Genomic DNA, 24,547 nt, shown 5'->3' with positions numbered 1-24,547 from the left:
CTGACTGTAGAGATGACTCCACCGCATCATCCCACGCGGGTCGACATCAGGAGGATCGACGGGCGTCCCGAGTGGGGATATTTCGGCGCCGAACAGGCGGGAGAAACTTCTTTTCTTCTCGGCAGCGATGGAGAGGCAAAAAAAAAAAAAAAAAAAAAAAAGGGAAATGACTGGGTGTACCGGGGGGATCTGGAATTCTATTCCTGCTGACTGCTGACAGCTGACTCCCTGTCCGGGCCACTGCTTAGCCGGAGTCTGGATATTTTCTACGAGAAATAGACACACGGATGACCGTCGCGATCGGAGAAATCGCGAGGCTCATCCAGACAGACAGACAGACAGGCACACTGGACGCAAGCCCTAACCCGGCGAACAGGAAGTCAGTCGGAACGCGACGCAGGCACCGAGACTCAGTCTGAGCCAACCGGACGGGGCAAGAGGCGGAAAGAAAAAAACGTTGAGAGGGACAGAAAGCGTTGACACTAAGGTTTTCCAGAAAAGAAAAAAAGCCCCTAAAAATAGGGCCGCGGCTGCAGGGGGGCGTGCGAGGGATGGATGGCGGTTGCAGGTTGAGGCTATCCATATTCTTCCCTGGAGTACTCCGTATTGCATGGCGTATTGGCACTCGACACCCCGCCTTCCATTTATTGATTGATCGATTGCCTACTAACTGATCGATCGATAGATAGATAGACAGATAACTGCCTTGCTTTTCGCATGGGTTCGGGTCTGTTTTGTTGGGAATCTGTTGCCCCCCCCCACAGCCGACGGGCGGATCCGTGGATGGGCCTCGACGCCTCCTGGGCTCGACTGCCAGCCCTTCTTGGGCTTAGACTGCCACTCAGGCGAGTTTAATGCTAATGCTAATGGCCGGTCCGTCCATGGATCCATTGGCGAAGGCGTCGAGGATTTTCCAGGAACTAGTCCGATGTGATTGGTCAGGGATGCACACGGGATGCTGGGGGAGGTTCAGGAGAGAGAGAAAAAAATAGGGAAAAAAAAAAAAAAAAAAGAGAAGACCCTTGCGGGAAGGTTTGGACTTTGGAGAAAATAAATACTAAATATTACCTCTCTGCAGTCTACTCCCATCTCCAGTGCGACTGACTGACTTTTTTAATCTCTCTCTCAAACTCTCATCATGGCTGAGCTACGCAAGGTGCCTGCCGTCCAGGCTGTGGTGCGTATCAACATCCAAACATCCAACCCTCAACCCTAACCGGCTAACCCATCCTCTCTCATAGCCCCTCGAAGACGACCTCCCCACCCTCAAGGCCATCCGCGACGCCATCCCCGCCCACTGCTTCGAGTCCTCCGTCGTGACCTCCCTCCTCTACCTCGCCCGCGACATCTGCTACTGCGCCATCCTCACCTATGCCGCCTTCCACATCCACCTGCTGCCCTCCCTCCCCCTGCGCGTCGTCGCCTGGGCCGCCTACGGCTTCCTCCAGGGCTGCGTCGGCACTGGCCTCTGGATCCTCGCCCACGAGTGCGGCCATGGCGCCTTCTCCAAGCACCCGACCTTCAACGACTTCGTCGGCTGGGCGGCCCACTCCTTCCTGATGGTGCCCTACTTCTCGTGGAAGTTCACCCACGCGCGTCACCACCGCTACACCGGCCACATGGAGAAGGACACCGTGTTCGTGCCCTGGACCGACCACCAGCTGGCCGAGAAGAAGAACGTCCGCATCGAGCAGCTCAAGCACCTGACCGAGGAGACCCCCATCGTCTCCTTCCTGCAGCTGATCGGCCACCAGCTGTTCGGCTGGCAGATGTACCTCTGGCTGAACGTCACCGCCGGGCCCAAGAGTCTGCCCGACGGCCGCAGCGTCACCGGCATGTCCAGCCACTACAACCCCTTCGGCGAGATCTTCAGCCGCGCCCAGTGGGTGAGCGTCGCCCTGTCCGACCTGGGGCTGTTGATCATGGGCTCCGTGCTGTACTACGCCTCGACCCAGATCGGCGGGTGGAACGTGGTGCTGCTGTACTTTGTGCCCTATCTGTGGGTGCACCACTGGCTGAGTAAGTTGGATCTATCCCCATAGGTCTGAGAGAGAGACATGCTTATACATCCCAGTCGCCATCACCTATCTCCAACACACCCACCCCGAGGTCCCCCACTACACCGCCGAAACCTGGACCTACACCAAGGGTGCGCTGGCCACCATCGACCGCAGCATCGGCTTCATCGGCCGGCACTTCTTCCATGAGATTATCGATTACCACGTCGTGCACCACCTGTTCAGCCGCATCCCCTTCTACAAGGCCGAGGAGGCCACCCGCGCCATCCAGCCGCTGCTGGGCGAGAACTACCACGAGGAGAAGGAGGTCAGCTTCCTGTACTCGCTCATGGTGACCTTCCGCCGCTGCATCTACGTGTCGGACGCGGGCAAGGCCAGCGGCGTGCTGCACTTTGTCCTGGCGGATAAGGCGAAATAAGGGGAGGATGGTGTGGCAGAGCCGGGTGGGGTGTGTGTGTGTGTGTGTTCTGCTGTGGATCATCCATATAGACGGCATATAGACGGGGACGTGGTATAGAGTCGATAGAGTGTATTTATTATAGAATTGCGTGTTTCACCCGGTGCATTCTGACTGTCGCATAGTTCGTAGTGATGCAGGATGACTACTTATACTCCGTATACCCTCGGGATATGTGATTGGTCGGAGACACGGTCCTGTGAGTGCTGAGTCAGTGCGGAACAGCCAATGAACGCCAGCTCTTCCCCCACCAATAAGGGATGACCGACAGCCTGACAGCCTGACAGGCCAGGCACTCCACCTCGACTGTCACCACGTCTTCTACTGTCTTCCGTCGACCGTCTGCATCCTCCGCACTGGCTACTCCAGACATCACCAAGGAAAGACCCGCTCCTGTTTGGACCCCCCACCGGCTTATGCAGAGACACGTCTCTTTGTGCAGATGAATGCCACGCAGCTGAAATTGGGGGGAGAGAGCCGCTGGGATGGTAACTCCATGAATGCCGTTGTCTTCTTCCATCGTCCATTCCCCCACACTGGCTAACCTTTGACAAGCAGAGTTGATGCTCCTTGTGCCGCAGCAGTCGATCTCCGAGACAACTGGGCGTAGATCATGAAGGACTGCTTTATAACCGTCCGTCTGACAGTCCCCGTGTCAGACCCAGACAATGATCGGGTGAACAATGCCATTGTGGCCGCTTGTCTGAAATCCCTTTAACCGGAGTCGACCTGACAAAGCCCGCCCGCTCTGACAAGGAGAGGGAGAGGGAGAGCGTCCGCTGGAGTCTTCCTCGTACGGTGTCGCAGTGGGAAGGAAGATGCGTACATATAAAGACCCTGGTGCCACCCAGGCCTCCTGTAACCGGAGCATCGTGGCCGCCTTGAACCTCTCTGGACAGCTCTTTTGCCATCCAAACTCGACGTTTTATCACCTCCATCATGTCGACCAACCCTACCACCGACCCCTCCCCCATCTCCGCAGTGACCAATGTCCCAACGGTCTACGGCCGTGGGACGTGTCCGTGGTGCTTGAAGGAGGGCTACTGCCCGTGCAATGTGCCTCTCTCCTTGCCCCCCGTGGAGCCGCTTGCGGACGAGGACCCCCGGCGGTTGCCCGTGATCTATATGCTCGACCCGGAGACCAAGCTATCCCCGGTGGTCCGGTGGTTCATCTGGGAATGCGGGGGCATAAAGGTCTACGCCATCCAGGTCAAGGAGCCCCGCGGGGACAAGCCCCTGCTCGAGGAGCTGGCCTGCAAGAGCGTCTCGCCGACGGTGAGTGGCGTCGATCCCCGCATCCATGGCCCGCGTAAGCCCTTGGACTGGTACAAAGCCGAAGAATCGTACCCCGACAATCAGTACATCTTCTTCGAAGGTATCTGCGAGTTCATCCACGCGTCCTCCCTCTCCTGTGTGCCCCTCTGGGGCCGGTCGGAAGAGGAGAAAAAGGCGATCCAAGACCGGATCTTTGCTGTTGGGCAGATCCTAATCCAACATCTGGAGTGGTGTGCTTCGACAGATAGGAACCCCTTCTGGCAGCCCAGCCCGACCGTAGCGGCGGTGTTCAATGGCCTCCAGTGGATGGAGGACATCCTTCGCCAGTCCTCGTACCTGTGCGGCGCCACCATGACCGCCGCGGACATCTTCGCGGCGGGGTGCATCTGCAACTACCGGTCCCTTTGCGAGGATATCAAGCTCCACAAGCAATACCCCCGTACCGCGGCGTGGTTGCAGCACATGTACGACAGGCCCGGGCGAGCCAAGGCGGCGAAGCCTTTTGTGTGGTCTCAGTGGAACATCATTAATGTTGAGGAGTAGATGTGGGATTTGGCGTGGGATTTCTCTGTTCTGGATTTGTTTGGGGGGGGGGGGTGTTTAGGTTTAGATAGATTGTAGGATTTTCGTTCATTGGGAATATTTGGCCGTTTGGGCACCTTTGCGCGGGTGTACGTATGCTCTTTGACCGTAGGAGTAGGATCCGATGGAGAAGACCCGAAGAGCCCGAGACGTCGACAGCGACAAGTATCAGTCAAACAGGCGGGGACCAGAGAGCAGCCCAAAGTCCATCGGCCTGCCGGGGGTGGGCGGGGCAGAGGACCACCACGCAGGCCGTCAACTGGCCCGATACGCGTGCCGCTCTGTTGGATGGAGAGAGAGGGAAGAGACAGAGGTGGGAGAGGAGATGAGAGAGAGGGAGAGAAGAAGAAGATGTGGAAAGTGGAAAGTGGAAGCGGGAAGCGGGAAGCGGGGAAACCAAGAACGCGGGGAGATGCCTGAGTGCCTGAGTGCCTGCTGCCTCGCCTCCTGCCTCATCGGGCAATTCCCCCCCGAATCCGACCACCACATCTTCTGCTGCAACCAACCTTTCTCTTTCTTCCTCTTTCTTCCTCTCTCTTCCTCTCTCTTCATCTCTCCTCCTCTCTCCCCCTCCTCTCCATACCATGCAGATTCGCTCCCGCCAATCCCATACCAAGTCCCGAGCCGGATGTCGGAATTGCAAGCAACGACGCGTCAAAGTAAGCTGATCTCATCTCTCTTTGCCTTGCATTGCCTCCATCGGTGTCCAGTGTGATTTCGCCGCCAGTAATGGCAGTAGTGACAGCAACAGCAACAGCAACAGCAACAGCCCGTCAGGCGGCCGCTCGTTCGCGGACCTGAGGCTGTACCATCAACTACGTGACCGCCACCTACAAGACCCTCGCCGAGGAGCGTCCGGACAGGCACCGCGTCTGGGGTGACCATCTCCCTCGCTGGGGCATTGCCTTCCCCTCTATCATGCACCTCATCCTGGCCCTCGCGGCTCTCCATCTGGCTCAGGACGGGCAGGATGACCTGGTCGCCCGGCCGCAGCACGTCGCACAGGCGGACGATCACTTCACCGTTGGCGTGCGATCCGTGACGGCCGTGCTGTGCCGGTTGGACGCTGACAACTGCCAGCGCATCTAACATGTCCGCGGCGTTGATATGCCTGGTGTATTTCGCCCGCGGGCGTCCCTCCAGGAGGAGTTCCTGGTCTACATTCGCTCGTCCTGGCTCATGCGGGGATGGGATACGCGCATATCATCCAGGGGGTGCGGGCGTCCCTCCAGGAGGAGTTTCATCCGTGGATCCAGTGGCCGATGGAGATGATCCGGTATGCGTGAACGCCGCCCCCCGCTCGCTCCGCGTGGCGTAGCAGGAGTTGTATACCATATCTGAGGACCACTCACCGAATCAATCGCCTCTGCAGGGAGCGGCAATATTACTGCATCGGGGCATCGCGGAACGGATCCCAGCGGGGTCTGCCGAAAAATACGGTCGCTGGTTTACATGGGCGAGATACCTCCGTGGCTGGTGACGGAGGACAACTACTGGGGCAGGCAGGCAGGGCACCTCTCTAGATGGACTTTTTCTCTCTCTTTCACTCCATTTGTGAGCAGTCTATTTACCAAACACCTTGAAGCGGTCCTCGAGGGGCGCGAAGGCCTTCTCCCCCGGCGCAGCGGAAGGGGTACCGAACACCAGCTGAGCGTCGAGTTTCCAGGAGGCCGGGAGGTTCCACTGCTTCTGGACCTGCTCGTCGATGAGGGGGCTGTAGTGCTGGAGGTTGGCCCCGAGGCCCTCGGACTGCAGCGCGGTCCAGACTGGAACGAGTTAGCGGGGGTTGCTGGTCTTTCACTGACCGAAAACCTACCGAGGTACTGGGACATGGCGTTGGACTCGAGGGCGAAGGGGTTGAATTTGTCGGCGTAGATGGCGAACTTCTCCTTGATGGCGGCGAGGGAATCATAGTCGACGAAGAAGAGGACGGTGCCGTAGGCGGCGCGGAAGGCGTTCAGCTTGGGCTTGGTGCTGGTCTCGAACATCTCCTTGGGGACGGCGCCGGCGGCGACGAGGCCCTCCATGGCGGCGATGGCGATGTCCCAGACCTTGCGGTGCTCCTCCTTGAGCAGCAGGACGACGCGGGAGGTCTGGGTGTTGTAAGAGCTGGGGACGTGCAGGACGGCGGACTGGACGATATGCTCGATGGCGTCGTCGGAGATGGGGCTCTCGCCGGTGAGGGCATAGTGGGTGCGGCGGGCCTTGACCAGCTCGAGGAGGGAGGTGGTGGCGGGGTTGGTGAAGGTTGGCTGCGTGGAACCCATTTTGATTGATTGGAGGATTGAAAGATTGATTGATCGCGAGAGAGAGGGAGAGAGAGAGAGAGAGGGAGAGAGAGAGAGAGAGAGAGAGAGAGACGGAAAGGGGACGACATTTGATATAAAAAGATGCAATCAATGGGGCTCCATCGCACCGGGTCCATCCGCCATCAGCAGCCAATCAGGCCTGGATCCCGGCCATTGCTAATCCCTTACGAAGCGCCCGGGGGGCTTAGAAAGAACGCTTAGAAAGCCGCGGAAGATTCCGTCCGGCCCCAGCACCCAGCATATGCAGTGGCAATGTGGAACCATCTCGGCTTGGTTCTACGGAGGCCAGACGGTAGACAGTTGACGGGTAACAGCGAGCAGCTGCGAGCGGACAGTCCACCGTTGGCTGCAGAAGAAGAGAATAGGGCTCGGGTCGTCGGACCTCCGTCGGACCTCCGGGCGGGATGCCGACTACTACTACTACTACTACTACTACTACTACTACTACTACTGCTGCTACTATCCTCCTCCTCCGGGGGGTATCCCACCCAGCAAGGACCAGATCCCCTTTCGACGGAGGGCGCGGGGAGACATGATAACTCCCAGTCTGCTGTTACGAGGAATAGCCGGGGGTCTACGGGGTGGCAACAGCACCTACGGAAGCGGAAGAAAGGAAAAGAAATCCATCACGATCTAGTGTATACTGTACTCATGACATCCCCCCCCCCTTTTTCAAATCTGCCGTGGGTCTAAGCCCTGGATGATATGATATACACTGCCCATCTCCGCTCCCTGGGCCCTCACGATTCACCGCAGGGCCGGCTGGACGCTATGGCCCCAGGCCCGCAACATTCCGTTTTCGTGATATGTGATGGTGGATGGGATGATGGGGGCGGTCTCATCAGAGTCGGCATATTGCTATTGCCATCATTATTGGGCGGGGATGTAAGTGATGTGTCGTGTCCGTCATAGGCAGTGAGACTTCTTCTCCATCATATGACACGACGCCCCCGGGTCGTGTTTGTGTATAAGGACATCCGATAATCTCCTCCCTGTCCTACCCCCCTCTGGCGGCACTTGGGAAGATGGTCTGAAAAAAAAAAAAAAAAAAAAAAAAAGATAATGATGAGCTCATGACAGACCCTCCTGACGAGCGCGAGGTTTTTCCATCAATGAGAGGTTGTTTCTGCCAGATATATATACTAAACACCATCCACGCGGCGATGGCCTCATCGAGACGCACCACATCGGGTATATAGCGACTCCTTCTCAACCTCTCTCTCTCTCTCCCTCCCTCCCTCCCTCCAGCCATGTCCAAGATGCCTTCGTCCGATGATGCGAAGACCATCGAGGTCCACACCGTCCCCCACGAGGACCTCGCGGAACCCCCGGCCGCCCCGACGGCGCACTCCCTCCTGTCGTCGCTGCTAGCCCTAACTCCCCGAACAACAACGCCGCCGGTCGATCTCGATGCCATCGCCACCCCTCGCAGCGTCTTCGACGACCCGCAGCTGGCTCGCTTCTACTGGCCGCACCCCGAGTACGAGAACCTGGCGCGATTCGACCCGGCCGAGCGCTGGACGCACCGCGAGGAGCGCGCGGTGCGGCGCAAGACGGACGTGCGCATCTTCTGCTGGATCCTCGTCATGTTCTTCGGCCTCAACCTGGACCGCGGCAACCTGAGCAACGCGTCGGCCGACAACCTGCTGCCCGACCTGCACATCACCACCGACGACTACAACAACGCCCAGAACATGTACCGCGTGGGCTTCCTGATCAGCGAGATCCCCTCGCAGATGATCGGCAAGCGCCTGGGCCCCGACCGCTGGATCCCCGTCCAGATCATCTGCTGGAGCCTGGCGTCCGGGGGCCAGTTCTTCATGCAGGGCCGCGCGGGCTTCTTCGCCTGCCGCTTCTTCATCGGCCTGTTCATGGGCGGCTTCATCCCGGACGCCATCCTGTACCTGTCGTACTTCTACACCAAGACCGAGATGCCGCTGCGCCTGGCCCTGTTCTGGTTCGTCGACGCCCTGTCCGGCGTCATCGCCTCGTTCATCGCCTACGGGGTGCTGCACATGCGCGGCGTCGCCGGCCGCGCGGGCTGGCGCTGGCTGTTCCTGATCGAGGCCCTGATCAGCCTGGTCATCGGCGTGCTGAGCTTCGCGCTGCTGGTGCCGGGGCCCACCCAGACGGCGACGTGGTGGCGCCCCCGGGGCCTCTTCACGGCGCGCGAGGAGCGCATCATCGTCAACCGCGTGCTGCGCGACGACCCGTCCAAGGGCGACATGCACAACCGCCAGGCCCTGACGCTGGGCATGCTGTGGCGGAGCCTGAGGGACTACGACCTGTGGCCCATCTATGTCATCGGCATGCTGTTCGAGATCCCCACCGCGCCCCCCAAGTCCTACCTCAGCCTGTCCCTCAAGGCCATCGGCTTCTCCACCTTCCAGACCACCCTGCTGGGCATCCCCGTCACCTTCTTCGCCGCCATCAACCTGCTGCTGGCCACCGAGCTGTCCGAGCGGTGGCGCCAGATCTGCCTGGTGGGCGTGCTCACGCAGCTGTGGTCGCTGCCCCTGCTCATCATCCTGTTCCGCTGCGCCGGCACCCTGTCCAACTGGGGGCTGTACGCCGTCACCTTCGTGCTGCTGGGCTGGCCCTCCCCCCATGCGGCCCACGTGGGCTGGTGCTCGCGGCTGAGCAACTCGGTGCGCACGCGGGCCGTCAGCGCGGCCCTGTATAACATCACCATCCAGCTGTCCGGCATCGCCTCGTCCAACATCTACCGGTCCGACGACGAGCCCTACTACCGCCGCGGCGACGGGCAGCTGATTGCCATCAACGTCGCCACCCTGGTGGTGTACGTCCTGGCCAAGGCGTACTACGTGGCCCGCAACCGGTGGAAGCAGGCTCGGTGGGAGGCGATGACGGTGGCGGAGCGCGTCGACTATCTGGCCCACACCACGGACCAGGGGAACAAGCGACTGGATTTCCTGTTTGATAGCTAGCTAGATAGATAGCGAGACGCAGCCTGAATGGAAGAGAGACTTCGCCCTCCCTCCCCCTCCGGACCGGTCGGGGAGGGGGAGGGGGGACACTAGAGTGATGTCGCCATTCCGGATGCCTCGTACGGCTGTAGGCATGGAGGGGATAGGGTGGGATAGATGGGATAGAGGCCTGATATCTAGAGGCCCCTGCCCCTGCGCGGTCGGAGCACAGCCGGACGTCCGCAGACAGGCCCTGATGGACCCTGAGGGTCTCTTCCATGCTGCCCGGGATAACCTCAACCGCGCCGTCGATGGCGTGACGTCGGGGAAATCCCACCAACAGGATCGGGTCCAGATGTGCTGATCGGCATGTCAGATGGCATCAGGCGTCTTGACACTTGGGACAACCCCCCTCATCCCTCAGTGAACCCGTTTCTGTCCTGTCCAGTGCTCTCCTGCCCTCTCCTCTCCTCTCCTGTGTTTTCCTGCTCTCTCCTGTCCGATCCAAGCCCTAACTTCATCCCAACCCCTTCTCAATCTGCCACCATGCCATCCCTCCCCCTCCCCCAAGAGCTGCGACTCCCCCAACGGCCCCAGGGCCTGCCACACCCCGAATATACCACGCCTCGTGGGGTCTCTCCCCTCGTCGCCGTGCGCGAGGCCGGGTTGCAGTACCCCAACTACACCCCCTTCACCCTCCCCAACCTCGAGGAGAAGCCCTTCGTCGACCGCGGCCTGTACGCCGCCCCGGGCCAGACGCGCCTGCTGGCCGCGGCCCAGGAGGTGCACCATCTGACGCCCGAGATCGGCACCGAGCTCGTCGGGCTGCAGCTGACGGCGCTCACGGATGCGCAGAAGGACGACCTGGCGCGCCTGGTGGCCGAACGGGGGGTGGTGTTCCTCCGCGACCAGGCCATGGACGTACACGAGCAGATCGCCTTCGCGGCCTACTATGGCGACCTGCATATCCACCAGATGGCCGGCATCATCCCCGACCTGCCCTGGGTGCACCCTGTCCACAAGGACGAGACCGCCGTCCACGGCCGCTCCCACCAGATCTGGCACTCCGACGTCAGCTACGAGCTTCAGCCCCCGGGGCTGACGATGCTGAAGATGGACACCCTCCCCCCCGCGGGACCGGACGGGACGCTGGCCGGGGGGGATACCATCTGGGCCAGCGGGTATGCCCTGTATGAGAGTCTCTCCCCCACCCTGCGATCGTTCCTCGAGACGTTACAGGCCAGACACAGTGGCCTCGAACAGGCTGAGAAGGCGAGGCGTACCACCGGGTGCCTGCGGAGGGATCCGATTGAAACCATCGTAGGTGTTCCAACTTTTTATCTCCTTCCCCAAATAAGATGACGGAGGCAGCAGCCCTAACTAACCGGACCATCAGCACCCCGTCGTGCGCACCCACCCGGTGACCGGCTGGAAGACGCTGTACGTCAACGAAAACTTTACCAAGGAGATCGTGGGGCTCGAGAAACGCTTCGGGGACGGTCTGCTCGACAACCTCTTCCGCACCGTCGCCGAAGGGTACGAGTTCCAGGTGCGATGGAAATGGTCGCCGGACGCCGTCGCCATCTGGGACAACCGCGCCACCTTCCACACGGGCATCTTCGACTACTGTGAGTGTCGACCCTCGAGCCTCTGCATCCATCCAGCCCTGATCCTGACCGTGCAGCAGTCCCGCATCTTCGCCACGGCCTGCGGGTGGCCCCCAGGCGGAGCGGCCGTATCTGGATCCCAACTCGCACACGCGGAAGGAGGCGATTGCGGCCACCCAGCCAGGGAAGTTGGCTGAGAAGGAAGAGAATAAAGGGCTGGATGGGCTGTAGATGTGCACCTTCATAGTTGAGTCTCGTCACGCATGGCAAAGGCAGTCGATAGTCTCCGTTCTGCGGTGTATCTCCGTAGATTGATGTTTGGCTCTCATCACGGAGCCAACGTCCCAAGTGGCACCATGGGTCCAGCCTGCTCGGAGGCGGCGCTAATGCAATTTAATATCGATTTAATATCGAGCAAACAATCACGTCAGTTCTCCTCCATTGACCGTGATCTTCACCCCGAGGCCCGGAGGAGAGATTTCTTTCTTTCTGTTCCCACCACCAGCAGCAGCAGCAGCGGTAGAAGTATAAGTAGGGATGCAGGACTGTTGCTTGAGAGGCCGACACAGAGGCTATTACTCTCGCAACGATGCTCTCATCTATGTTGATCCTCCTCTGGTCCGGCCTCGTAGCAGGCCAACTGATCGGCCCCGTGGGCCCAACCAACTCGCTCGCGCAGAAGACGATTGAATGCAGCATCACCGACTACGGTGCGGTGGCTGACAACCAGACGGACATCGCCTCGGCCCTGGAGTCGGCCTTCAGCGAGTGTGTCTTACCCAACCGGGGCAGTCGACTCGTCGTGCCGGAGGGCGACTACCTGCTGGGACGGGGGGTGGTGCTCAGCAACGGCACCAACTGGGCCTTCCAGCTGGACGGGCTCATCACGGCCGCGTACGGGGGCAACTGGACCATTGATCGTGGGTTGATCCTCCAGGGGTTCGCGGGGGCGGATCTTCTGAACGCGACGGTGAACGGCGAGGGTGACCATGAGTTTCTGCTAGATGTGCTGGTGATCGTGAACGGTGAGGGCTGAACCCCTAACGATAGCTTCATTTCCTCTAAGTGCTGGTCAGCGGTCGACTTCGAGTTCTTCTCGGCCACCGGACGGGGGGCCTTCCAGGGCCAGGGCTACCTGTATCGCAACCTCGACAAGTAGGCCACTCCTGCCTCGTCCAACAAGACTCTGCTGACACCACACAGCACGGATCGTCCCCGGCTGGTCCGCCTCATCTCGCCCACCAACGCCTCCGTCCACGACCTGATCCTGGTGGACAGCCCCAAGTTCCACCTGGTGCTGGACTTTGCCGTCAACGTCGAGGTGTACCACATCACCGTCCGGGGGGCCAACCTGGGCAGTTACGACGGCATCGATGCCATTGGCACCAACTACTACATCCATGACAATGAGGTCACCAACCGGGACGAATGCGTCTCCGTGAAGAGCCCGTCGCATCATGCCCTGATCGAGAACCTGGTGTGCAACCAGGCCGGCTCGGGCGTGTCCATCGGCAGCCTGAATGTGTCTGCAGAGATCTCCAACATTGCACGTCCCCCCCCCCTCTGTCCGTTCGTGGAGGAAATGTACTGACGACCCGAGGCAGGTGGCGCAAAACATCAGCATCATCCAGGGCAACAACATTGCCTTCATCAAGACATATCCCGGGGGGTCGGGCTATGTGCGCAACGTGCAATTCCTCAACTTCCGGTCCAAGGCGAGCCTCTACGGGCTTGACATCGATCAGTACTGGCAGAACACCCTCGAGCCCGACACAGGGTCCGTGGCCCTCAGTAACCTGACCTTCCGGAACTTCTCCGGTACGCCGTCTCCCTGGATGACGGAGACGATGGTGATACTGATCCTGATCCTCCACAGGCTCCGTTGCGGACGGGGCCCAGCGGCCCCCGTTGTATCTGATCGCCAACGACCTCACCTACGCCACCAACGTCACGGTGGCGGACTTCACCGTGTGGACCGAGGCCGGGGACGAGGTCGTCAACAAGATCAACAACGTGTTCGGGACGGGTGACGATTCCTACGGGCCCCAGGATGGCATCTCGTCCCTGTCCCCCGGCGCGGTGCCGCACCTGTATACCAGCACGTACACCATCACGGCCTCCCCGACGGGGTGGGTGGCCCCGACCTATCCAGCCTGGGCGGCCCCCAGCACCGGCTATGGCAGTGAGTGTTCCCTTCCCCTTTCCCCTTGATCAACGTGCCCGTCCTGACATCTCCGGAACCTGACAGCGGCCTCGCCGATCCCGGTCTATACCCCGGCGCCCCTGTGGCGGCCGGGAGGGGTGGATTATCACCTGCATTACTGGGGGAGCTTTTAGGCGGATGCTGGTGCTTAGGGTGAAAGGTTGGAGGAGGGAGTTGCTGAAGTCCCTGGCCAGGGATGGTGGTGCAGTGGTCAGTGATGGACAGTAGTCAGAGTGGCGAGGATACGAGGCAACCGAGTTGAACTTACCGAGAAATGCCAATAGGATGTGATGTAATCCAGTCTTCATCTACCTGACGGGTCAATTGATCCCTGTGGGATGGAAGGCATCCTGTCACGACTCCCCGACAGGGGGATAATCACCAGGATGCCGCGACCATTCCCCTACTAGATCACCACCCCATTCACTGACGGTGCACCTTAGCCAAGGGGCAGTGGCGACGTTGGTTTTCTTTTTGTTTTTCTTTCTTTTTTTTTTTTTTTTTGTGTGTGTACGATGGACTTTCCCGCGGCATCCGGGCCTCTGGGATGACCCTGGAATGAAACCAGCGTGATACCAGTTGGACCCCAGGTATATGGTATATAATTTCCCCACGCAGTGGTGGCTGTGCGGACAAGGACCCGGTCAGATGTGCACCCACCGACCGCAGCTGCACAGGTCCTACTCGGATAATCCATTAGCAGTTGGCACAGCCGGTCCTGCCTGGTTGGTCAGCGACATCTACACGCAGACAACTTCGAACCGAGGACAGCCAGGCTGCAGGAGGTCGAAGAGTGGATCCCGGCAGGCGGATCGGGATCACGACACGAGGCCGGAGGGGACCGATGAACGGGGAAGGACGGGAAAAGGACACTTTTCCGAGCACGAGCACTTGGTAGGTAGGTAGGTAGGTAGGTAGGTAGGTAGAGAGATCGATGGTAGAGATACATGTAGATGCCGATCCACCGGCAGTGACCGGAGCCGGGCCGGGGAGGTAACCGGTTGACTGCCTGGAGGAGGAGGAGGAGGATCATCAGAAGACGTTTCACGTAACAGATATGCATTGCCATTACTCCTCTTACCCCATGGTTCCCCAACCCCCCAATTCCCCGAACTCTTAGCATGCCTGATCATGAGAAGATCATGGCACGTCGACCCTCGACGCCGGGGGATGCTGCTGGGATGAGGGTCCGGCAAGCCAAGGCGCAATAAACTCGTTCTAGAAGGACTAGAAGACGGGCTAGTTGGTAGTAAGTAAGGAGATAGTCCCTCGCTCAAATCGGGTCACCGGCGCAGGCACCCGGCCAGGCCCTCCGGTGAGATGATGATGGATAACCGCCGATAACCGCTGACTGTTTGACTGTTTGACTGTTTGATTGTTGGATTGTTGGGTTGTTTGACGCTCTGGTTTTTTCCCCGGACTTCCTGCCCTGGCCGCCCAAGCCCTAAGTGGGGGGGGGGCGTTCGAGCCACCCGACTCGCATTTTTTGCTGTCTCGCCCGGCATTCCGCATTGAAGAAGATTCATCAAGGGTGGATAAACTCAACTCGTAGGCAGTGTGTTAGTCTTCGGTATCTTCTGTATCTTCTGCATCTTCTGCATCTTCCTGGGGCTGTGGAAGAAACAAGGGGCTGACTCAGCCGGGATTCTCTCGCCTGCCCGACCGGCCTGTTTTTTTTTTTTTTTTTTTTTTTTTTTTTTTTTTTTCTTGTCTCATGAAAATGATGTGTCTTCCCTGCCTGCAACGGACTGTATGTCGAGCAACCATCTTATCTCCCCCCTCTCTTACTCAACTGCATTATGATATTATCACCTCACCCTCTCCACCTGTCTTGCCCCCCCTCCCCTCCCTCTTCTCCACCACCAACGTCGCCCCGTCGCAACTCGCACTGGTTAGGGCATGGACACTGTTGTGTTCGTTTCCACTGTCCAGGTCCAGGTCCAGGTCCATGTCCATGTCCATGCCAGCCAGCAGGCATCGTGGCATGCAAGGGGGAAAGGGCCAAGATGATACTACCCCACCCGGCAGGCTCTTCCTAGTTCTTGTTCTTCCTCCCAGTCAAGAGTGTCATCCCCAACAGGGCACTGGCACTTCCACCTGTACTATATGGATGTGGCGGGCGACGGGGACTAAATTAAATATGTAATAAACTCACTCGGACGGCCCTCTGATTCGCCTGCACCAGAGGGGATCTTCTTGGACCCAAGCCTCTAGTCGCGTTAGTCGGCGGGAAACGTAAAAGAATGACTCCACCGCGGCCGGGCCAGTGAGGGATAGATGTACTTACTCATAGTCACATCCAAACACAACCCCCCCCCCCACAACCCTTCCATCCGTAGAAGCAGAGAAAAAAAAAAAAAAAAAAAAGAAAAAAACCTAATCTTCCCTCCGCCAGGCACGTTGCATCTCTCCGTCTCCAGTCCCCAGCTTTCCGCTGTCCGTCTGGCCGTCCGTCCGGTCTTCTTGAGTTCTTTATAGCCCTCCCCTCCCCTTCCTTTCCTTTCCCTTCCCTTTCCGCCCTCCCCTCCCTCTCGGCTGTCTTTCGACCTTCTTCTTTTAGAAAAAAAAAAGAAACAAAGAACCCCCGTCAGCATGACTGCCGCCAGAGATGTCGAGGCGGTGGCCCCCCACGACGACGCGCCCGGGTCCTTTGACGAGATGGCCGAGAAGAAGGCCGCGCCCCCCCCGGCAGACGACCCCTTCGGCAACGAGGAGTGCGGCGAGGTCAAGTACCGGGTGATGAAATGGTGGCAGTGCGGCATGCGTAAGGAGACGACGAGTCCAACCACCCCTCTCTTTCCCTGGCTAACCGATGTTGGTAGTGATGATCGCCGAGAACATCTCGCTGGGCATCCTGTCGCTGCCCGCCGCGGTGGCCACGCTGGGCATCGTCCCGTATGTTCCATGTTCCATAACCCTAAGAAGGAAGCCCTCCCTCTCTTTTTCTTGCTGACCCCTCTTATCTCTGTATAGCTCCATCTTCCTCATCCTGGGTCTGTCGGGCATCTCCTGGTACACGGGCTACGTGATCGGCCAGTTCAAACTCCGCTACCCCCATGTCCACAGCATGGGTGATGCCGGCGAGCTGCTGTTCGGCGCCATCGGCCGGGAGATCATGTTCTTTGGCCAGCTGCTCTTCTGCATCTTCCTGATGGCCAGCCACGTCCTCACCTTCACCGTGCTCTTCAACACCATCACCGGCCACGGCACCTGCACCATCGTCTTCGGCGTCGTCGGCCTGATCGCGAGCTTCATCGGCGCCCTTCCGCGCACCTTCGGGAAGGTCTACTGGATGTCCCTGGCCTGTAAGCTGCCCTGTCCTGTCTGACCTGACACCGTTCGATCCTCCGCCTGCTAACCCTCCCCCTTCCCCACCCCAGCCTGTGCCAGTATCACCATCGCTACCATCGTCACCATGGTCTCCGTGGCCGTGCAAGCCCCCGACCACGTGGCGGTCGACATCACCACCCATGTCAGCTTCGACAGCGCCTTCCTGGCGGTGACGAACATCGTCTTCGCCTTCAGTATGCGCGCCTGCATCTTTTTTTTCCTGTCTGGTAAAATCCTGCTAACCCCGTCCAGTTGCCCACGTCGCCTTCTTCGGGTTCGTGTCGGAGATGGAGGACCCGCGGGATTTCCCCAAGTCCCTGGCCATGCTGCAGGTCACCGACACGACCATGTACATCGTCACGGCCATGGTCATCTACCGCTACGCCGGCGCGGACGTCAAGTCGCCAGCCCTGTCCTCGGCCGGCCCGCTGATGAGCAAGGTCGCCTACGGCTTGGCCATTCCCACCGTGATCATCGCCGGCGTCGTCTTCGGCCACGTCGCCTCCAAGTACATCTACGTGCGCGTCTGGCGCGGCTCGCCCCGGATGCACGACAACAGCCTGGCGTCCATCGGCTCGTGGGTGGCCATCGCGCTGGGCGTGTGGGTGATCGCCTGGGTGATCGCCGAGTCGATCCCGGTGTTCAGTGACCTGTTGAGTCTGATTGTATGTTTCTCTCTCTTTCCCTCTCTGTGTGTGTCCTTCGCTAACCAGGCAATGTCCTTACAGAGTGCCCTCTTTGGAAGTTGGTTCAGTTGTAAGTTCCCACTCGCCCTTCCGCCCGCTGTTCCCCCTTGATGCTGGATGCTGACGAGATTTCCCTGCCAGATGGACTCCCCGCCATGTTCTGGATGCTCATGAACAAGGGCCAATACACCGCCTCGCGCTCCAAGATCTTCCTGACGATCGTCAACGTGATCATCTTCGGCATCTGCTGCGCCATTGTACGTGCCCCCTCGCGGTCCTTCTGTTTCCGCCCGTCCCTTGCTAACCAAATCCAGTGTGGGCTGGGGCTCTACGTGTCGGGCAAGGCGATCCACGACAGCTCGGCGTCGGCCAGCTGGACGTGCGCCAACAATGCCGACTAGTAATGGCCCGGGGGTGCGTCGTGCCTCTCGTCCCGATATCTACCGTCCTTCCCCGGATCGAGCTGGGCCGTCTGGGGATTTCATCGCGCCGGTGTTGGGGTTCGCGTGCTTGGTAACCTGTTTTGCTTTTTGTGTTCTCTGTTGTTGTTTATAGCCGGCATATCCTGTTCCTTGGTCCGTCTAATGTAGGTATCATGTCCGACCCACCGCCTCCCTACGCGCGTGGGTGTGGCTCTCCCCATGTGCTGTAGATAAGATATCCATTCATGATCGTCAAGTTCTCTGCTAGTCGTACATCGTCCCCCGGGTCCGCTCGGGGCGCGGGGATCAGAACATCTGGTCGAACACACTCCTCCCCCCACCGTCCAGGGCATCGGCCTCCTTGCGCAGCACGTCGGCCCGGAATTTGCGGAAGGCCCGCTCGATGCGATCGCGCCGCTCCGGATCACCCATGATCTGCGAACTGCCGCTGGAAACACCACCGAGGAAGCCTGCACGGGCGACGACCAAAGAAGGGGGGGGTCCCGTCAGCACGCGCACCGCCGGAAGGGATCCCGGGGGTCAAGGGGGACTTACCCAGCTCCGCGCCCAGGAAGAGGCCTCCCGTGCCAGCGAGGATGTAGGTGGCGACGTCGCCCAGGGCGGTGGGCTTCAGCAGGGGGTGAGATCGGGGATGGATTCTGCGAGGGAGGGGGTCAGGGCCTGTGGGATCCGAAGATTGATCGATCTATCTTTGGCAAGGGACGGCTCACCGGTGCGCCCGTCGGCGAAAACGAGGCCGGTGGGCCTCTCACGGGCGCGGAAGGCATCGAAGACGGCCTTGCGCGAGCTGCGCAGACGCAGGGCGACGAACAGGCCAAGGCCCAGGCCCAGGGAGCCGGCGACGAGCGTCCAGCGGGAGACGGCGCGGGCGGCGGAGTGGAGGGCGACGCGGTCGTCGGGGCGGAGATCCTGCTGCAGGTGGTCGTCGGCCAGGCGGGCCAGGGCGTCGGCACGCTGGTTCTGGGTACGGAGAGCGAAGTCAGGCATGGGGGTGAGTTGAAGAAAGAGAGGAGGAAGGGGGGGGGGGGGGGGGGTGAATCGAGGAAACAGAAGATGGAGGGAGAAAAGGGAAGTGGAAGAAGAGGAAGGGAAAGAAAGAAAGAAAGGGAAAGAACGGGAAAGCGGGAGAGGTGACGTCACGGTGGTGTCTGCCCCAGGCATCGCAGTGGGTGTAGGCGGTGTGGGGGGGTTCTGCCGCGACGCGACGCGGCGACGAAAAAAACAACCGACGTCACGTCTTGTCACATCTTCTTCTTCTCTCTCCTCCGAGCTGCTCCTCAACATCTGCTCCTTCGTGAGCGCCCTGCCGCCGCTGCCCTGCGAGCCCGGCACCACCAGCCCACCCCGGAGCACCTCGACAGTTTCGGGATTTCCGCGAGCTGCCGAACGTGTAGTAACTGTAGACCCGCCGTCCGAGCCCAGTAACAGAAACCGTAGTAGATGCGCCCGCGGTAGGCAGGGCTATCTAGCATCCTGGAGTAGACTCTCCTGCTTGGACATGGCCATACACGCCGCCGATCATGCCCACGGGTGCTCAGTTGGTGTCAGGGTCTCAGCGGTCGCACATTCTGTGGTCTGCGCCAAAAAAAAAAAAAAAAAAAAAAAAAAAAAGCTCACAGGCACGTTCTGTCGGCTGGTCGGGAGTGAGATCGTTAGGGGTGTGGAAAAAGGAAGACGAAGAAGAGGAGAAGAGACGAGATGATTGATGCAGGGCCATATTCCCCCCTCCCTCTACAAACCCTACTTTTAGGGTTTATTAGGGTTTAATTCAATCACTACGGCTTGGAACTACTACTTTTACAAACGGGCACTCCCCTTCAGCTTTGCCTCCATCATCTGCCCGATCCGCGGCTCGACCCGACTGAACATGGCGATGGTCGCCTGCTGGATCTCGGGGAGCACCCCCTCCAGCGACGCCGTGACGTTGGCCACCCACTGGCGGCGCTCCGCCTCATCGAAGACGTCGTTCCACAGGGCCCGCGGCTGCACGAAGTCCTCGTCGTCCACGGGGATCGCGTTCAGGCCCAGCACGGCGCCCGACCGCAGCCACTCGGTGTGGCGCACGTTGGGGACCGTCTCGCTGCGCACGCCGGGGGCCAGCGTGCTGGTCACGTAGTTGGGGTCTCCGCCATAGTTGCGCGTCGTCGTCGCCAGACCGTCCCGCTCGTACGGCGCATACACCGGGCAGATCGGCCGGTTGGGCGGCAGCTGTGGGTAGTTGACACCCAGGCGATAACGCTGGGCGTCAGGGTAGGCGAACATGCGGGCTTGGAGCACTGTAGACGGGGAAAGAGGGAGGCCAGGTTAATTTTTGCTTCAGTTAGCCAGGGGGGAAGGGGGAACTTACTCGGATCGGGGGTCACGGCAATGCCCGGGACCAGGTTGGAGGGAGAGAAGGCCGCCTGCTCGATCTCGGCGAAGAAGTTCTCGGGCTGTATTGTTGTTGTCGTGAGTCTCGCGGCGGGGTCCGTCGAGGGGAAGGAGATGGGATCAGCACTCACATTGCGGTTGAGGGTCATCTCTCCGACCTCAATCAGGGGGAAGTCCCTATGCGGCCAGACCTTGGTGATGTCGAAGACGGCCCGGCCATAGGTCTCGGCCCGCTCCGGCTCCATGATCTGGACGTACATCTTCCACACCGGATACTCGCCACGGGTGATGGCATCGGCGAGGTCCTGGTTATGGAAATCGGCATTCGCGCCTGCCAGGCGGGTGGCCGCGTCGGGGGTCATGTTGTGGGAGCCCAGCACCGGCCGGAAGTGGAACTTGCAGTAGCGAAAGCGTCCGTCGGGGCCCACCAGCTTGAAGGTGTGGATTCCAAAGCCCGTCATGCGGCGCACTGACTCGGGGGTGCCGCGAGAGCCAAACACGTGCATCAGGGTGTGCACACTCTCCGGCTGGTTGCAGTGGAAGTCCCAGTACTGAAAATGGGGGACGGACATGACCCGCGTTAGCTTCCAGCTGGGACAATCTCAATCTCTCGCCTCTCCCCCAGCGACGACGGGCCTTACCATGTTCATGTCGGCGCGGCCGGTGGCCGGGTGTTTCTTGTGGCTGCGGTTCAGGGAGGGGAAGCGGACGGGGTCCCGGACGAAGAACACGGGCTGCACGCGGTGAGAATGGCGGCATCGGAGGAGGCACGGGGAGATGCGCGACCTACGACATGGTTGCCCACGATATCATGGTTGCCCTCCTCGGTGAAGAACTTGACGGCAAACCCGCGCACATCGCGCACGGTGTCGGCGCTGCCCTTTTCGCCGCCCGTCGTGCTGGACCGGAAGAGGACCTGGCACTTCTTGCCCACGCCGCCGAGGAACTTGGCGCAGGTGAGGTGGGAGATGTCGTTGGTGACGCGGAACTCACCCCAGGCGCCGGATCCTTTGGCGTGCACCACTCTGTTCCAAGATTCAACGGACGAGCCTGAAGGGGAGGGGGGAGGAAGTCGCTACCTTTCGGGGATGCGCTCGCGGTTGAAATGCGCCAACGTCTCGAGCAGCAAGGTGTCGCCCAGCGTGGTGATGGCACCACCGCCGAAGGTCGGGAGGGTGGTGCTGACGGAGGGGTCCGGCAGAGGCTGCCCTGGACAGGAAGTTAGAGTTGGTCAGGAGATGAGATGCCCCGTCGCTCGAGAGTTGGGGGAGGCGGGTTCGCACGTACCCTCGGCGAGGGTGTAGACGGGCTTGGACATGGTGATTGATGATGGCGGACCAGGGAGGTTAACAGAGCCGGCTCTGGGGTTTGGGATGCGGGTTTGGAAGGGAGGAACCTGGCGACGGGGACGGGCTTCATCTTGTGACAGAAATTTCCCCCCTCCCTGAACAGATTAGCGCCAAAAGTGGATGAGGTCGTAAAGGACAGCCGTCTTAGGCTGAGGGGAAGCCCTATCTCAGATTCTCAGATTAGGGCTGCCTCCGCGTGAGGGGAAGCGCGACCCGCCGGTGAGGGGATGCGGGCCCACCGGTTGCGTAAGAGTCCAATTGGGCCTCAGGTGATTGGTAAAGAGGACGACCCTCCTCTTAGGCTCTCAAGTCAGTCTTTCGACTGGGTTTTGGACAAGGTCTGGGTTGATCGAGGCTGAGCCCCAGCCCGAGTCTGCCCCGAGCCCTCATATATACGCAGAAGGGGCGAGGGAGAGCACTCAGGTCAACGCCGTGTGTCTGTTTATCTTATCCAAAAAAAAAAAAAAAAAAAAAAAAAAACAACAACCATGGCTGAGCCACTCAAACCGCCCTTGGGAACAGGAACAACGACCGACTTCCGTCTAGACGGGATGAGACCCTCCTTAACCTCACCCCCCCCATCCGCCCCACTGCCTCCCGACCGACTCCTCACCGCTGATAAAGCCTCGCATTGTCATTGATCAGCGCGATCCCCTCGCTTCGCCAGGTGTCAGGCTCCGCAGAGGTGAGGTTGTATCGGAATCCGCCGCCTAACTCGAGGGCTCGCTGTCAGTGCCCTGTGCGGAGAGAAAGAAACCCTAATAAACCCTAAGAGCCATTGAGAGGGGGTGCGACGGGGATACCGTCCGAGAGAGCCGTCCAGGGATCGGACTCACCACTCCGACCGCGATATTGTTATTATTAGGGTTTGTTGATTTGGCGGTCAGACTCTTCGCGCCGGGTATATATATTGATTCCGCCTTGACTCTTTGTGTGAGAAGAACGCGTAGAGCAAGTTAAAAGAGATAATTTTAATATAGACAAGAAGAAGAAGAATATATAAAGTAAGAAAATAATTTTAACACAGGTGAGAAGAAGGGGAAGAACGCATAGAGCGAGTCGAAAGAGATAATTTCAACGCAGAGATAATATATATATTAAAGTGATGCTGAAGCAACGAACTATCTTATTCTAGAATATATCTAGTCTATCTCGGTCGTATCTTGTCTCTCCAGAATGATAACGAGACTAAGGAAAAAGAGAGAGAGAGAGAGAAAAAAAGAAGAAAAAGAGACAAGAAATATAGTACTAAAAAATGATCGGGGGTATTATGTAAAGACCCGAATCGCCACAACGCCATCAAGATATGATATGATATTAACTCCGAGCCCTAACCTCCCTCTCACGCCAGTCCCCCCGTCCCTCCCCCACACTCCGTCCACACCTGCACCAGGGTCTCCAGCGCGCGGTCCATCTCCGATCCGCCGTAGGCCATCCCGATGATGTCCGAGGCGCCCAGCCCGATGGCAGGCACCGCGCCCTGCTCGTTGGGCTGCAGCTGGAACCCCGCGGCCCCGGGGGGGAGGCCGAAGCGCACCAGCCCGGACGGGCTCCGGATGTCGCGCAGGGCGAGGGCGGCCAGGCGCGGAAACTGGCGGCGATGGCGGTGCAGGGCGGCCAGCCAGGAGGCGTCCAGGCCCGAGACGTCGCGCAGCCAGAGGGTCTGCAGCCGGGCGCGCGACTGATGCAGCAGCCGGAGGAGGTCGTCCGCGTGGAGTGTTGTCCCCGCCAGGGACAGTCGCTCCCACGTTGGGGGGTGGGGTGCTAGGGTGAGGGCGCGACTCAGGTCGGCGACGAACTCGGCGGCGATCGGGGTGTGGCCCAGGCCGAGATGGAGCTTGCGGAGGGCCGGGGCGTGCAGGATCAGGTCGAGACAGAAGGCGTAGTTGTGGGGGGTGAGGGTCTGCTCGAGGTGCAGGTTCTGGAGGGCCGCCCAGCCGGCGCGGAACCCGGGGCTGCGGAAGAGGCCCTTGGGGAGTCGCGCGATGTCCAGCAGGGGGGAGGAGCAGGCGGAGCAGGCGGAGGAGGAGTAGTTCAGGCCCTGGCCGTACCAGAACCGCTGCACCGGCAGGGCCGCATCGGCGACAATCTCCCACAGGATGGATACAACATCATCGGGGTTGAAGGTGCACTGCTGGTGGTCCTGGAGGTCCTGGGGGTCCTGGGGGTGCTCCGGCGGCCCCGCCCCCCCAATCGGAGAGACGACAAAGGAGCGGCAGTGGGGGAGACGCCGGACGAGGTCGTCGCGGAGGGTACGCAGCGAGGGCATCGTGAGGCTATCCCCCGCCAGTTGGCCGGCCGCCGCCCAGCGCAGCGCCTGCAGGTCCTTCCCCAGCCGCGGCTCGGGACTCAGCACCACCAGCGATCGGATGTGCCTCCCCACCCCCGGGTTCTGCGCCAGCGCGTGGAGATGCCGGAGCGATCGCTCCGAGAAGTCCGTATGGTACTCGCCGTACCGCTGGGCGAAGCAGTGGTGCGTGAGGTGGTGGACCTGCCGGCAGCTGCCCCGGAGCGCCGCCAGGTCGCGCGTGGCCAGCGTCTCGCAGACCCGCTCCATCAGCTCCAGCGGCAGCTGGGGGAGGCCCCGGCCCGGGTCGGTGTCCGGCTTGAGCATGGTAGAGCAATCTTGGATCAGGGAATAGAATGAGAAGAATAAGGTGCCGACTGGCACGGGAGGGTTGCTCTCTTTAAAGGGGGGTTCTGGAATTTGGAACAGCAACAGGGTCCTCGAAGTACCTTGGAGACGAGACGGGGAACTCACCCCCTCCACCCCATACTTTGCATAGCTATTAGTACTGAAACAAGGGTACTCCTGGGGGTACTCCTGATAGTACTCCTGGGAGTACTATCCAAGAAAGGGTCTGCAAAAGGCTAAAGCGTTTTAAAAATGTGAAAAAACCCTAGTGGTACTGGTACATAGTAGGCCGCTGGCACAAGTTACCGGGAGGTTGTGGCCAGTTGTATAACAGTTTCTAATAATTACTGACTAAA

At 59.9% G+C, this 24,547-nt stretch overlaps 14 protein-coding genes across 14 annotated transcripts; 8 read left to right on the top strand and 6 right to left on the bottom strand.

The window, feature by feature from the left end:
* The first annotated feature begins 1,009 nt into the window (after positions 1 to 1,009).
* Positions 1,010 to 2,574, top strand: BO70DRAFT_366328 (oleate delta-12 desaturase). The gene is made up of 3 exons (XM_025544306.1): positions 1,010 to 1,177; positions 1,242 to 2,019; positions 2,075 to 2,574. The coding sequence occupies exons 1-3, from the start codon at positions 1,139 to 1,141 to the stop codon at positions 2,434 to 2,436; spliced, it is 1,179 nt and encodes a 392-aa protein (XP_025394940.1). The 5' UTR covers positions 1,010 to 1,138; the 3' UTR covers positions 2,437 to 2,574.
* A 622-nt stretch (positions 2,575 to 3,196) lies between these two features.
* BO70DRAFT_382964 (uncharacterized protein) lies at positions 3,197 to 4,293 on the top strand (the record flags this gene model as incomplete). The annotated part of the gene is made up of 1 exon (XM_025545561.1): positions 3,197 to 4,293. Exon 1 carries the CDS (start codon positions 3,415 to 3,417, stop codon positions 4,291 to 4,293), a length of 879 nt encoding a protein of 292 aa, XP_025394939.1. The 5' UTR covers positions 3,197 to 3,414.
* Positions 4,294 to 4,833: 540 nt separating this feature from the next.
* Positions 4,834 to 5,623, bottom strand: BO70DRAFT_169675 (uncharacterized protein). The gene has a single exon (XM_025538357.1). It carries the CDS (start codon positions 5,422 to 5,424, stop codon positions 4,987 to 4,989), a length of 438 nt encoding a protein of 145 aa, XP_025394938.1. The 5' UTR covers positions 5,425 to 5,623; the 3' UTR covers positions 4,834 to 4,986.
* A 247-nt stretch (positions 5,624 to 5,870) lies between these two features.
* BO70DRAFT_366326 (Nitroreductase) lies at positions 5,871 to 6,638 on the bottom strand. The gene is made up of 2 exons (XM_025544305.1): positions 6,149 to 6,638; positions 5,871 to 6,098 (listed from the first exon to the last, which is right to left on the bottom strand). The coding sequence occupies exons 1-2, from the start codon at positions 6,597 to 6,599 to the stop codon at positions 5,896 to 5,898; spliced, it is 654 nt and encodes a 217-aa protein (XP_025394937.1). The 5' UTR covers positions 6,600 to 6,638; the 3' UTR covers positions 5,871 to 5,895.
* Positions 6,639 to 6,746: 108 nt separating this feature from the next.
* Positions 6,747 to 7,441, top strand: BO70DRAFT_169684 (uncharacterized protein). Its single transcript, XM_025538358.1, has one exon. It carries the CDS (start codon positions 6,894 to 6,896, stop codon positions 7,332 to 7,334), a length of 441 nt encoding a protein of 146 aa, XP_025394936.1. The 5' UTR covers positions 6,747 to 6,893; the 3' UTR covers positions 7,335 to 7,441.
* A 293-nt stretch (positions 7,442 to 7,734) lies between these two features.
* Positions 7,735 to 9,763, top strand: BO70DRAFT_418813 (putative MFS transporter). The gene has a single exon (XM_025547459.1). The coding sequence runs from the start codon at positions 7,892 to 7,894 to the stop codon at positions 9,587 to 9,589; it is 1,698 nt and encodes a 565-aa protein (XP_025394935.1). The 5' UTR covers positions 7,735 to 7,891; the 3' UTR covers positions 9,590 to 9,763.
* Positions 9,764 to 10,114: 351 nt separating this feature from the next.
* Positions 10,115 to 11,406, top strand: BO70DRAFT_400611 (TauD/TfdA dioxygenase family protein; the record flags this gene model as incomplete). Its single annotated transcript, XM_025546935.1, has 3 exons — positions 10,115 to 10,888; positions 10,965 to 11,200; positions 11,256 to 11,406. 3 exons carry the CDS (start codon positions 10,115 to 10,117, stop codon positions 11,404 to 11,406), a joined length of 1,161 nt encoding a protein of 386 aa, XP_025394934.1.
* Positions 11,407 to 11,776: 370 nt separating this feature from the next.
* On the top strand, positions 11,777 to 13,512 carry BO70DRAFT_345450 (putative rhamnogalacturonase; the record flags this gene model as incomplete). The annotated part of the gene is made up of 6 exons (XM_025541500.1): positions 11,777 to 12,200; positions 12,252 to 12,330; positions 12,379 to 12,748; positions 12,780 to 12,993; positions 13,052 to 13,357; positions 13,424 to 13,512. 6 exons carry the CDS (start codon positions 11,777 to 11,779, stop codon positions 13,510 to 13,512), a joined length of 1,482 nt encoding a protein of 493 aa, XP_025394933.1.
* A 345-nt stretch (positions 13,513 to 13,857) lies between these two features.
* On the bottom strand, positions 13,858 to 14,581 carry BO70DRAFT_169654 (uncharacterized protein). The gene has a single exon (XM_025538356.1). It carries the CDS (start codon positions 14,499 to 14,501, stop codon positions 14,109 to 14,111), a length of 393 nt encoding a protein of 130 aa, XP_025394932.1. The 5' UTR covers positions 14,502 to 14,581; the 3' UTR covers positions 13,858 to 14,108.
* Positions 14,582 to 15,238: 657 nt separating this feature from the next.
* Positions 15,239 to 15,594, top strand: BO70DRAFT_366320 (uncharacterized protein). The gene has a single exon (XM_025544304.1). It carries the CDS (start codon positions 15,327 to 15,329, stop codon positions 15,522 to 15,524), a length of 198 nt encoding a protein of 65 aa, XP_025394931.1. The 5' UTR covers positions 15,239 to 15,326; the 3' UTR covers positions 15,525 to 15,594.
* A 376-nt stretch (positions 15,595 to 15,970) lies between these two features.
* BO70DRAFT_418805 (putative amino acid transporter) lies at positions 15,971 to 18,274 on the top strand (the record flags this gene model as incomplete). Its single annotated transcript, XM_025547458.1, has 8 exons — positions 15,971 to 16,142; positions 16,201 to 16,273; positions 16,352 to 16,683; positions 16,759 to 16,902; positions 16,961 to 17,373; positions 17,437 to 17,464; positions 17,536 to 17,651; positions 17,709 to 18,274. 8 exons carry the CDS (start codon positions 15,971 to 15,973, stop codon positions 17,793 to 17,795), a joined length of 1,365 nt encoding a protein of 454 aa, XP_025394930.1. The 3' UTR covers positions 17,796 to 18,274.
* Positions 17,763 to 18,824, bottom strand: BO70DRAFT_418801 (uncharacterized protein; the record flags this gene model as incomplete). Its single annotated transcript, XM_025547457.1, has 3 exons — positions 17,763 to 18,286; positions 18,372 to 18,497; positions 18,548 to 18,824. The coding sequence occupies 3 exons, from the start codon at positions 18,822 to 18,824 to the stop codon at positions 18,123 to 18,125; spliced, it is 567 nt and encodes a 188-aa protein (XP_025394929.1). The 3' UTR covers positions 17,763 to 18,122.
* An 810-nt stretch (positions 18,825 to 19,634) lies between these two features.
* Positions 19,635 to 21,525, bottom strand: BO70DRAFT_418795 (catalase; the record flags this gene model as incomplete). The annotated part of the gene is made up of 7 exons (XM_025547456.1): positions 19,635 to 20,113; positions 20,185 to 20,269; positions 20,339 to 20,758; positions 20,849 to 20,941; positions 20,998 to 21,232; positions 21,287 to 21,416; positions 21,495 to 21,525. 7 exons carry the CDS (start codon positions 21,523 to 21,525, stop codon positions 19,635 to 19,637), a joined length of 1,473 nt encoding a protein of 490 aa, XP_025394928.1.
* Positions 21,526 to 22,898: 1,373 nt separating this feature from the next.
* BO70DRAFT_418793 (uncharacterized protein) lies at positions 22,899 to 24,170 on the bottom strand (the record flags this gene model as incomplete). The annotated part of the gene is made up of 1 exon (XM_025547455.1): positions 22,899 to 24,170. The coding sequence occupies one exon, from the start codon at positions 24,168 to 24,170 to the stop codon at positions 22,899 to 22,901; it is 1,272 nt and encodes a 423-aa protein (XP_025394927.1).
* Positions 24,171 to 24,547: the final 377 nt, after the last annotated feature.

The sequence above is a fragment of the Aspergillus heteromorphus genome (assembly GCF_003184545.1).
Source record: "Aspergillus heteromorphus CBS 117.55 chromosome Unknown BO70scaffold_41, whole genome shotgun sequence".
In the NCBI taxonomy this organism is placed as follows: domain Eukaryota; kingdom Fungi; phylum Ascomycota; class Eurotiomycetes; order Eurotiales; family Aspergillaceae; genus Aspergillus; species Aspergillus heteromorphus.
The sequence above is the reverse complement of the archived record's forward strand: the minus strand, read 5'-3'. Positions and strand labels throughout refer to the sequence as shown.